Source organism: Thermobia domestica, chromosome 1 (genome assembly GCF_964235325.1).
Source record: "Thermobia domestica chromosome 1, izTheDome1.hap1.1, whole genome shotgun sequence".
Taxonomy (NCBI): Eukaryota; Metazoa; Arthropoda; class Insecta; order Zygentoma; family Lepismatidae; genus Thermobia; species Thermobia domestica.
Window position 1 is genome coordinate 125,774,255 of NC_137454.1, and position 13,594 is coordinate 125,787,848.

General features: G+C 32.9%; 1 protein-coding gene across 1 annotated transcript in view; it reads left to right on the forward strand.

The window, feature by feature from the left end:
• Window positions 1-13,594, forward strand: part of LOC145689013 (spondin-2-like) — a 76,850-nt gene that overhangs the window by 42,212 nt on the left and 21,044 nt on the right. The window contains exons 2-4 of the mRNA XM_081763156.1: window positions 6,573-6,784; window positions 9,596-9,700; window positions 11,082-11,261. Coding sequence (XP_081619282.1) covers window positions 6,573-6,784; window positions 9,596-9,700; window positions 11,082-11,261 — 497 coding nt within the window. The remainder of the gene's footprint in view (window positions 1-6,572; window positions 6,785-9,595; window positions 9,701-11,081; window positions 11,262-13,594) is intronic.

The following is a 13,594-nucleotide window of genomic DNA, read 5'->3' on the forward strand; positions in this document are numbered from 1 at the left end:
TATGACATATAATATTTTATAATCCAACTTTATTCAACCAATGTTAAATTTATATGTAATGCGAGTGAATTTTGAGAAAACAATTGAGATTTAATAGACTTAGAGAAAAAATAGTGAAAGCACATAATTAAAAGTACCAGTTCACTTCACAGAAAGCAACAAAGATCCCTGTATAAATGAATGAGCTAATAAAAATAAAGATGACCTCAGTGGCGTCGTCTTATGCTATTCACAAGAGCTTGTAAACCACCAAATATTGAGCGCTGTTTGTTGCTTCTTAAGATATTTAATAATATTTAGAATATTATTATATTATCGTTTCGTTTCTTACTCTCTGCTTGCTTTACCCCTTGTGTATATGCATTCCATCATGACACTACGTTCTTAATGGCTACGATCGTGATAGGATACTCCGTAAAGCCCAGGCAGTGGAGCGGAGGAACTACGATCTCCTGACGTTATAAAGAAAATTTGAATTTGCAGGGTTGTCAGCTGTTCTTGACTAATTTCCAGTAATGTGACGCTTTAAACAGATCTAAATAATGAACTAATCCAATTGAAAATAGAAGAATATAGTAGTATATAGCTCATTCTCTCAATCAGTTATCTAGATTTCAAAAGAAGACAAGCCGTAAAAATAGCAAATTTCCATACGCCTAAAAAGAAAGGATTTTAATGGCGCTTTTGCGATTTTCACTTGATTCTCATGAAACAACTCTTCTAATGACAATTTCCGACTAAGAATACAATAAGTTTGATTGATTGAATGGTTGGACGTTAATGGGGACATCAGCGGCGTAGCTATATGTCCCCGTTACGAATAAAATAAGAGAATTATGTTCCTTAATAACTGCGTTGTAAAACGACAATAAATATTGAAAATAGGTGACTAGGGAGGAAGTGAGATTGAAGATTCGGAAGGACTAGGCTTGACTAGGAAGTGAATACGTAAAGTAGAATAGTGAGATTGAAGATATTAATTGAAAGGTCAATAAACACGAAAGATTGTCATAAAGTATAGGAGTACAGATTTTACGCGAGACTTCGTATGCAATAAATATACTGAGATATTGATGACTTGCTATTGAAGCTTTTATTCCTTGAATAAACCCGAATGGACCTTAATAATTTGTATTGCTTCAGTACTGTCAGGAGGCGTCTACCCTTTTATGTTTAGGTAAAACGCATTGTAGTTGCACTTACTCAGAACTTTTGTATTTCTTCTCCAAAGATTGAACCGTCTCATATATTTGGAATATATATGTAGAATAGATAGATATATATAAATAGATAGATACTTTGCTTAGAAGGGAAGAAAGACGGAGTGAGATTGTTTCAGTAAGATACCCACATGAAATGTTCGAATTTCATGTCATACTTAAGCAGGAACGCAAAATATAATCCGCATTAATTCTTTATGTGGGTCATTTGCTAGTAAAATATACGAGTACTGACCTACTCAAAGAAATCACTAATTCTATCATTTACCAGAAACAACTAATAGTTGTATTTTTGTTAGAACGTAATAAGCATAGCAAAGAACATAAATGACCTTTTGAAAAAAAAAAAAAAACTACCTTCTCGACTTCATGACCTAGTTTGTAATATATCTATGTGGTAGGTCAGAGGTTTCGTAGTGCAATGTCAGTTACGGGATGACAGCATTATTAGGCCATGCAACATTTATATACTCCATATGGGATACATTGTAAGCCAAATGTAGCCTTCACAATGATAGTTTTCGTGTTTGTGCTACTGCTGTCTCCGAATGGTTATTACGTATTGAAATCACGCCAACACATTTAAAATATGGGACTAATGTGTGTTTTGGTCAAAAAAGCATGCCGCCACTCAAGTTAAAGAAAAAAAGACAATTTTCTTTTTAATTTTTGCGTTTGCAGTGTAGGTTTATTTATTAGTTATTATCTTTTAATGCATTCATCTGTTTGAAAACTATAAGCTAGGTGAACGATATTTTCAAAGGCTTATTAACATATATTTTCTTCTTGGTAGAAGTATTTTTCAAAGTATTTTCTGGAAATATCTTCCGTGCGCCAAAATAACATTTCCTTAAAAAGAACAGGTTCCTGTTTATTTTAAAACAAGTCGAAGGACAACGAAGAAAGAGAAATGTCTGAAAGTATCAACTCATTGAAATATCGAAGTTCGTCACATTAACTGATAAAATTGTTATTAACAATTTGCACTTTCTTTTAAAGCTTGATTTAAAATTCTGTTCAAATTCTGTATATTTCTGTTTTTTTTTTTCTAGTGGGGACACTACAAAACAGTCTTCCCAAAATTTGCGATACTACAATGCAATATAATAACATATTTGAAAATTGTGGTGATGAGTCTCTGAAAAAAAAATTCAGAGATAGATGATCGCGAAAAAACGCAATTTATATACCGTTTCTGCATTATGCAGATTTTCGTTTTTGTAAATGTCAATATTTAGACTGTAATAAAAGAGTAGGCCTATATTGTATGGTGTTCACACTGTTCTACTGTAACTATTTTTATTTATCTATTTAGTACTACCTGAAATACCCATTCTTCGCATGGGGACTCTTATTTGGAAGTCAACGTATGTGGGAGTATCACCATTCATCTCAGCAACCGCGAAAACTGTGGATTTGATACTGATATCGGCCATTTTGGATTATTTTTACATGTTTCGGTATCCCCTTCGGTGACCCCTGGCCCACAACCGAATAGATTGAATTTGGAAGTTAATGCGATCGGAGTTTCACCATTGATCTCAGCGACCGCGAAAACTATGAATTCGACACTAATATCGATCATTTTCTAATACTTTTACATGTCCCGGTCGTCACCTCTGGTTTGAAATTTGAAAAAAAAAAAAAAATCGTCTTGGTCTGGGATGTGGAGCAAGATACCCGTTACTCAAATTTGGTAACTCTCGGTCCACTCGTCTGGTCTCCAGGCCGCAAACAGACAAATACTCTATTTTATTTATATTAGAAGATTTACAGAAGAGTATCTTGTAAGTTAAACATTTTCAGAGTATACGTGACGTATGAAAGTTTGGAAAATACCAATTTATCCAATCGAATTCGGCAATAAATTTTGATTCTTCTACGAACAGAGGCAATACTGATTTTTTTCTTTCCTAATCTTGGATCCTGTACAAGTAGGATGAAGTTAAAGATTTCACTTAGGAAAGTGAAGACATTTCCCAAACCAATAACTGTCATATTGAAAAAAAGTATGTAGACAGTGTTCATTGTAGTATGTGACTACTGAGCATCTCATAAAATACCACTATGAATAATGCTACTGAAGTGTTAAGTTACCCTCAGATACAGCATGAATCATCAAAGTATACGACAATGGCATTTTGTGTTTAGTCACTCCATACTGCCATCAATGGAAGGCTTGTGTTGCATAAGTTTTGTAAACCCACTGCTAAAGTCTTATATACATTTATTTATAATGTTGAACAAGACATAATGTACGACAAAGCCTTTAGCACCTACACAAAGTTAAACAAGATAAGAAGGAACTGCAAACACTGAAAGCACTGACGTCATGGGGACAAACCAAAAGCAAAATGTTGTTCACCTTTGCACCCTGAAAGTCGAAATGTGATATAAAGTGCGACATATGAAAAGTGACTTAAAAAAAAAAAAAAAAAGATATTTGAAATTAAAGACCTGTAATTTATAAGACAACTCATATAATGTTGCTCCATACAATTTATTTAATGTATTTTGTTTTTCTCTGCGCCTTGAAAAAAAAATATCGGTTAAACACCTACAAACACATTTTGACATCTTAGACGATGAAAGGTTAAGATTGTCTTTTTTTGTGGTGGTGCTCAACATCTGTTACGCAAGTTGAGATTTGCTACATAACTTTGCATTTAAATTGAGATTAAAGCGTGATGTTAACAAGAGAAACAGGATCATATTGTAGAGATAAGGTATTGAATAGGTGGTGAAATAAAGCAGCATGGTTAACACCAAATGGACAACATCGTTTCATTCGATAAACTCGACAACAGACGCTTCACTACGATCCACCAATATTTTGTAAAAATTTGGGTGATTAGTTTAAAGGCAATAAAAAAATATGAAAAAAATTAGAATTTATTCCAGATAATAGCACCAAATTGCTATTAAATGAATTAGCAAATGTTTCCAACTTTTTACCTACGTATGAAAAATCTGGAGAGCAGTTTATGACTTAGCAAATGTTTCCAATTTTTACCTACGTATGAAAAATCTGGAGGGCAGTTTATGACGTCATAATTTTTGGCACTGATATTTAAGCACTGTATAAAAAGTACTAAAACAAATTATTAGAAATTATACCAATAACATTATTCACTGGCCCACTTACCAAAAGTTTCTATTGTTATTTATCGCTTCCTTGTCAGTGTCTTAAGGCCACACTTATGTGGGATTGGTATTTCCTTCTTTGAATAACTTTGTCATAATCCTCTATAAAAGTAGCGGGAAGAGTATTGAGAAGTGAAGACACTTATTGGACGCATAGTCACAAGTAAGGTTGCTACCTTTTAGTAAGCCTAATGCGAGACAGCCTTATGAAACATATGAAGATTGACGTTTGTTTATTCTCAAATTTATACGTGGAACAATTTATTACGAATAATTGAAATAAATACTGTACAGGGTGGCCCAAAAGTAGGTATACAGTCCCGTACTGATCAACTCATTGCTTTTTATATCATTTCTTCTTGTTATCCATCAGGTAGACTTAGTTCCTTATTATTTGTTCTTAATGTCCTTTTTACTTATATCTTAAACTCGGAACAGCCAAAGCAGATAAACCTCTAAGTTAGAATGTTATACTTGATCAATGCAATGGTGTATACCTACTTTTGGGCCACCCTGTATGTGAATGAAGAACTGCAGGTGTAAAGAGACTTTCTGGCTATCCTGTACAATCTGAGCTAACTTTGTTCTTGACGGAACTTGGCCACCAAATAAAGCGATCCTTATTCCTTAAACAATGGGATATTTCTTCACGTAATTTGGTTTAGATCCAGGGAGTAGTTAACGAAAAATGAAGTAGTTTATAGCTATACCCACACAAACAACTGGAGTGAAAGTAGAAACTTCCGTGTGCTTACGCTGGGAGATAATAACGGTCATGTAAAATAAAATAAACACTAGAAATAGCGATAATCACCAGGATTAAATTTGTATAATATTAAAACATAAAGGCCCATGTACCTAAACTTACCAATATGTAACTAATGATAATTATAACAATTCCATTCCAATATAGTATGAATACATTCCTAGCTAATTGGAGCTCCCTCGTGGCTAAGCGGTTAGCGTATGCGCCTTTGGCGTGGGAGACCTGATTTCGATTCCCGGTGGAAGCTCATGTGCTTCGGATTCCACGTTAAACTGTAGGACCACGTCTCATATAGCCTCGCTGCTGATACGCTAAACTAAAAATCAAATCAAATCAACTCCTAGCTAATTATATAGAACCCCTTGAATAAACTTGCATATTATATAACGTATTAATCATATGGATTTAAGGTTAAGCATTCTTTACGAACAGAAAGCTCTTCAGGAATGAGTGGCAATGCCGCTCTTTTGCTATAAATAAGATTTCTCGTATTGAATTAGCAGGAATAGTAGTTGTGACATACTCATGTAAATTGCCTATTTGCTTAAAATAATAGCAGTGGTCTAATACTGGATTTCTAAATTTAGTTTATGCTTCGTATTTCCTTCAAACATGAATAACTTATTATTACCATGTGTAGCATGCACTTCACAAATCTCTACAAAAAAAAAAAAAAAAAACTCCATATTAGGTTCCGTCACTGAAGTTATTGCGTATTTGCTAAATACACTTTTAAAAAAATCCATTATGAACTCGCGTTCCTGTTTAAAACTCTTATTACAGTTTTTCTTTCTTTTTGTACTTCAATTTGTGTCAATGATGTTTGTTCAACTCTTAAACGTCAGCAGAGAGTATTGTAAACTATTTTTTGCATGTAACATAATACTCTTTCTGTACATGAATAGTTAAATGCATGTTATCGAAATATATGCATGTATACATGAAAAGAAAACAACTCAATATACCTTCCCGTTGACGTCAAGATAAATTTTGTCATAGCCTTTAATTTCAAGGACAAAATAATTGTCCTCGTAAAATTCGAAAAAGTAATATTAGTCTCCGGATAAAAACTTAAAATCAATATAGAAGCATGTTCAATATGGTAACTACAGTGTTTCAGATTCATTTCTTTTTTAATGACAGACAGGACATCTCGCGAGATGACGTCAAGGGAGCCTTTAGTGGACCATGATGACTTACTCAAAATACACTGGCCCCCTCTGCGAAAGTTGAAATTTAATCTTATAATTTCATTAACATAATCTTATATTCATGTTCATATGGTATCTAATAGACCAAATTACGTTAAACTAGGTATTTGTGTAATACTTTTAAGATATTTGATTGCTGAGATAACGAGTTTCCGGAACAACTTTGGTTTTCTGGGATGTGTAGTAGCTCATTTCCTAACAGAAATGTTCATTTATCTTTATTGTTTGCAGGACGTTCCCATAATCCATCATTCAACCTCTTCCATCTGGGAGATAAAGCTTCTGCAGGACTGAAAGAGTTCGCAGAAACAGGAAAAACGGATATTTTGGATGACCAAAACCAAGGAGAAGGAGGAATCTATGATGAATTCAATGGACCGCCCATCACTCGCGGAGAAGGACGCTCCGAAGCTATTTTCTTCATGGATGGAAATCACACAAAAGTAAGGAAACTATTAGTATTACATTTACATGATTTGCAACATCATATGCCAATATAATGAACACACTTTTATTTCTATCGATGTAAATACATCGACTATTATTTTGAATCTCCATTTAGCCGCCAGAGGAGAATCACATGAGATGGCGAAACAGGGATAAGACAAAGTTGTTCATTGGACGTTACCCGTCCTGCACGCCGATAGACAGATCCATTATCAATTATATCACGTAGTTCACACTTGCCGGGCGTTTCGATTACGCCTAACGTGTTTTCACGCTCGCTACCACATAATGATGAAATGACGGAATCTGCACAGAAAAAAAGTAGCGTACTTAAAAACGTAGATTACACTGAGAAAAACATGTAAATTTGATAACTATTTAAAATTAATGAAAATTACGTTTCCAAATTACATTTAAGTCTCTAAATCAAATAAAACTACGTGTACCGTCATTTTAGAATATAACATACTACTGAAGACAATACTAAATCCAAAGCCTACCAAATATATCTGACAACTTTTGTACAAATAAAGCAACATTTTACATGTTTTAGTTTCAATAAATTTAAAATTATATAAAATAAAAACTATTTATTACCGTGTCCTCTCTTTTCTCCATTCACCCAAAGGTTTGTGATTCATATAAATGGAAGGAATACGTTTTTTATCAGATACTAATTATTTGGTCTGTTGAATGGTTGTCCTTTCTTCATTTTGCTTAAGGTTTTCCTTTCCAGTAGGATGTTAGTTCATTCTGAATGGGTAATGATATTTATGTAGTCTTTTTTCAACTGTGGTTTAAAGAAACACACATAAGTTTTCACTTCTTTTTCTTTTTCTATCTTTTTTAATATATGTCTGTTACTTTTGATTTCTGTCCGTGACATCGTAACATTCCTCAACGGCACAATATCTCCAAAATTTTCAATTTCCTTCTTCTGGGTTTTCAAGAGGTTAGGTTTTCGCACATATAGTGCCACAACTGACACAAAATTTCTAATGAGATCTTTATATTATTATTATTATTATTATTATTATTATTATTATTATTATTATTATTATTATTATTATTATTATTATTATTATTATTATTACTGCCGTCCATATGTTTTCCACAATTTCATAGTTCTTTACTTTGTTAAATGTTTCCTTTGCCTATGTTTCTCTTATTCTCTTGGTCTTCACTTAACTTCCCCCCCTTTTTTTTTTTTTTTTTTACTTTTGGATAATAACTTAATGAAGATCAAAAGTTAAGAAGTGATCCAGAAAGTATCTGCAAAATGCCGTTTAATCAATTTGTAACTGTTTTCATACACTTTTTCATAGTCCAAAAAATTCGGTATGCATTTAGTTACTATCATAATTATCCTGAAGAACATATACATTTCTACATTATATGAAAGATGTGTTGCAAACAGAGCTGTTAGTAGATTTAATACCATTTTACAGATACTCTCTGATTCATTGTTTTCAAAGTATTCACTAAAATTTATAAATAATAATAATAATAATGGCGCTGAGCTTAGAGAAGACCTTAACTCTTTCCTCATGAGGATATCATGCTATTCAAGAACTTAAGAGTCCCTATCACTGCGAAATTAAAATACCGCTAATTTTACAGTAATTATGTGATATCTTCAAATAGATAAAAGATAATCGAAAAGTGGGTCAAGACCTCCCTAGACGACGTTATTTTGCGCGAGGTAGCGTTATCACAAGTCACCTAGTAGCTTTGCGTTTGCAGTTATTTAGAAACGCGAAAATAAATGCCGATTTTCTAAATGGCTGGAAATCGAAAGCAGATAAGTGAGTCTTGATAACTCTATCTCACGCAAGATAATATTGTCTAGGGAGGTCTTGTTCCACTTTTCGATTATCTTTTTTCTATTTGAAGATATCACATAATTACTGTAAAATTAGCGGTATTTTAATATTGCAGTGATGAGGCCTCTTAAATAGTTTTTCTTTTTCAATTCTTCCTCCCACAAGAAAAAATATTCTTTCTGTTTCTTCTTCGAGTGATTAAGAATATTTATGTTAATATAATGTAGAACACTCACGTGTGCAATACCAAGTTTCATTAGCTTTTTAAATTTAAGTAGACCTATAGTATAACATCCTATTCTATATTATGTTTATAATATATAGTGAAAATACTGGTTTGAGACAAAGAATGAATAATATTTAATTTTTGAGTTTTAGGATAAGAGTCAATTGAACGTTTTAAAATACCTCCCAAGAGGAACGAGAATGGGAAATGGGCGGAAACTTCATAACGAAGAACTACATAATTTATATTGTTTACCGAACATTGTGTCATCAAATCTAGGTTTCTCAGGTAGAAAGGCTTTCAAAGTTTTAACTGGAAGTCCAATCGGAAAACGACTGGTAGGACGACTCAGGCGCAGATAGGAAGACACTATTAAGATGTATCTCACAGAAATATGAATACAAAGTAGAAACTGGATCCAGTTGGCTAAGGATAGAAGTTAATGGAGAGCTTTTGTGAATGCGATATTGAACCTCTGGGATCCATAAGGTATAGAGTTAGTTAGTTAGAACATGCTTCATGCAAAGTGAAGTTCTCGTGTTTCATGTTTATAAATTTGAAATTCTGTTATCAGATTCAGTTATTGTGTTGGTCCATAGTCCAATAATACATGAAGTTAAAAATAAGATATTTAGGTTTTGGAAACCCTATTTACTTCTTCTCTTGACGTATTGTTTTAAGAACAGATGGCTGCAAGTGTATATGAAAAGCTATAGGATAATATTATTCGGATGCTGATATAATTTTTTTTCTTAAAGGTGTCCTTGGCAGTACGTCTCATACCATCTCCTGATTGGTTTATTGGTGTCGATAGTTTAGATTTATGTCACAAAGGTCGGTGGATTGATAGTTTGTCTGTTGAGGTAAGTACACCAGAATAATGTTTTATTATTTTTATTAACAAGTTGTAGTTAAATTATTTAATGGGAATTATATCGCATGGTAATTTTACAAAAGCACAGATCATTCATTCACAGAGATCTGTTCTAATCTGTATGTAGCTTGTAGCATAACTAACATTGAATATACAGGTGTACACATGCTTTTTCGAAGCATAATGAGCAATCTATAATAAGGCACTTGGGTACTTCTTTTCTTAAAAAAACGATGATTGTTTGTATTAGCATTTGGCTTTCAATTTTATTATTCCTCAGGTATAAAGTTCTTAGTTGGGGAAACTAAGCATGCCCAACATTTAGTGGTATAGACGAATTCGTAATTACTTTGATTCTATATAATGTTGAACCATCCGTCCTTGCTAGCCTACAGAGCTCAACTATGAGGCATTAAACAATATATTTCATTTAGTTTAAATCAACAGATACGAATATATGTAGCTTGATATAGGATTTAAGATTTTGTGAATATTCTGTACAAGACATCTTGTTTCGTCTGAGTATCTGTCAAGTTCGACGCTTGGCATATGTATCACAACGGAAGTCAAGTAGTTATCATTCAGAAATCCAAAGGAAAGAAACTATTCTTTTCACATCACATCAAAGACTGAGAGATTAACATGAAATATAAGTTCATTTAAAGTTAAATATAAGACGAAGGAAATGTGCATATGTTGGTAAAACATAGTATATAACGTAAAGAGGTGAAGAATATAGTGATAATAAACGTTGTTAGGACATATAGAAAACAAATCAAAATGAGTGCATATATTACTCTTATGTTGTATTAACAGAAAGAAAAATTTTGAGTTGTTGGTTCAATTTTAAATATAATATAGTAGGTTTTAACATGGTAGTCATAATTTCCAAATTTTGTTATTTTTTCTATATGCATATGAATATCACATATTCATTTAAGATTCTGTATTTCTTTCAAAGAATAGGTACAAATTTTTTCATTTTTTTAGAATGTTCAAATGATAGTTTTCCTTTAACTCAAAAATATTTCCTCTGAGATTTTTTAAAGTCTTGCATACAATTTTGATATTTATTTTATATTAAATACTGAACATTTACATGTATTGCTATTTGGTATATAGTTAAATATATTTCTAAATAAACACGCAAGTCCTAGCATCTAATTTCGCTGTGCGGCAGACACAAAGGGTCAATGTCCCCGTGAATAGATATATTTTGTAGTATTACATTTTTTAAAAGATTAAACTCTTTGGTGTCTTGAAAGCCGACAGTTGCTGAAGTATGCAATTCCTCTTGAAGTTATTCAGTATCGCAATTAATAATGTTCAGCGATTACAAAAAAAGCTAACATGACAAACTTTTTCTATAGAGTTCACCTATGGATGCGGGAACTGATAAAGGATTTACATTTACTTCACCCAACTGGCCGAGTGTTCCACAGGAGAAAATAATCGAAATAACTTCCCAGTATCCAGATCATCCTGCGAATTCTTTCTTTTATCCCGAATGGAGCAAATTGCCTGTCATAGCAACATTTCATTTTTATAAGGTGAGTTAAACTGTTAAAGGTGTAGATGTATTTATTATACACATACTTACTATGTTTCTCGAAAACTAAAACTCTGTATTGTGTTCGATATAGGCCACATAATGTAATTGATTTATATAATCATACTTAGTTTCTACTAAGAGTAATCCATTCATACTTGCTAACAGAGAACACGCGCTCATGTATCCCGTGGAGTCGTGTTGGATGAATAAGAGATTGATACACGTGTAAGCTGTTCTGAAAGCTGATGTGGTAGTTATTATGAAAGAAGTAATAAATCGTTCATCACATTCACAGTTGCTAAAACGCCTTCGAGAGTAACGTCTTCATCAGTCAGTGGCCCTTCACGAGACAGCCTTGTACTTGACCTCCAGAAAGAAAGAAAAAAATACATGATAGGCATAGTGACCTAGATTTCATGTTGATATGATTCCTTATCTTGTTATGTTAAGGATAATTTATGTAAAGTTCTTCTTCATAGCATAAAATAATAAGTTTGAAGTTAGGATTTAACTCATATTGGGTTCGCAAACGTCCCGGTTTAGCCAGTATAGTACCGAATATATATCATCGTACCCCACAGAAACAGTTTGGGACTCCAAATGATCCAGTTTCCTTTCAAACTACAAGTTAATATCGTTCTTTTGATATTTCAAGAAGAAAAAGAAACTTGCTTTTGTTAGTCGTCGACTCAACTGACAGCAATAATCTTTCTCTGTTCTCAATGTTGGTGACTGTTGGCCTATTATTTAATTAATTCTAATATTTCAGCAAGAAGTAAGTGCATATCAGAAATCATAATGATATTAATGATTTATTTACTAGAACATCGTGGTCCTTAGTGCTCAAGGGGCTAAAGCGAATACTAATTATGCTCGTGATCCCGGTTCGATCACCGGTAAGACGATCCTGCTAATTCTTGGGTAAAATGCGAATAGTAGTCAAAACCTGTTAACAACTAGATTCCACCCCATACAGTCTGAATGCCAAAAAGAGACCCTGAGCACCAATCAATAATAAGACACTATCAAACGTAGGTATTCTATTCTGAACAGCATTATACAATTATCCACGAAGTTAATTAGATGTGTTTGAAAAAAAAAAAAACATGTTATAATTTGCACTAGGATGACTTAGTGAAGAGACATATTCTTTTTCTTAAATTTTTAACCACGAAATAATGTTGAGAAGAAATCAGACAACATGTAAACAAAGTTATACTTGAGTCCAATGATAGCGGTTTTCCGTTTTCCTGTGTGTTCTAAATTTTAAGGATCAAGAAGAACTGAACATTTCTATGTAATTCACTTCTCTATGTAGAAAACATTTTGCAGACAGTGAAATTAATGATTGAGAAAGAGGCAGTAGCAGAACTACATAGAATTTCTTAAATAAATAATGCGTAGTATTTGTTACTATGTTCCTACAAGCTAGCTCAGTTGATGCGTAGTTATCCTAAATTCAAAATATTTTTTATGTTGTAAATATAGGCCTAAATCATAAATGTGCATATAGAGATGCCATCCCGACTGACGTCCCTTTATTGTGATGTAAAACTTTCTCTACAATTTTTAGTTGTATTAAATGCAGCTTTACTAAATTACATTGGCTCAGCTAGGATGTATTTTAGGGGAAGATGTCCTCTTATTTCTTAGAATGGCCACAGTTTCAGCCTGAGGTTCAACATGGTGTTAAAGGGAGAGGGAGGGAAGAACGAGTATTCTTTATCGAGATGAAAACAAAAAATATTGCAATGTAATTTTAGTCAGGCAAAGTTATTTCATTGTGTCTCCTTGTATTGAGTGGTTTAACTAAATAACAACTTACCTATGTAAAAACTCTATTAGTACGTCTCTATTTTGCATTTGATACTTCCCAAGTGTTCATGTGGTGCTATTAGCACACTTCCTGAGTTAGCCATCTGCTGCTAGTAAGTAATAGAACTAACACATTTGTGGCTGTTTTGTTAGGTAAAAAGAAAAATACCATGCAAGAACAAGCACCATTATTTGAGAGGTGAAAAAGAAATTGGTAATAGTTTCTGCACAATAATATTTTCACTTATTTAGAAAACACGCAATATTTTACTCTCCTGTATTCGAGAGAGTGCAATGACAATTTTGCAGAAGCTTCTTTTCCTTACCTATAATACGCATTTTAATAGACCCTATATCTTTAATCTAACAGTACTCTTTACGCATTTTGACTGCTGTGATGATTTTGCCTGATGAAAATTTCAAGTACTTTCAAATATCGCAAAAGAAAAAAATATTTGATTCACTCTTCACCGGATTGAAACTATTTCACAACCTATTTTAACTGAAATAAGAGGT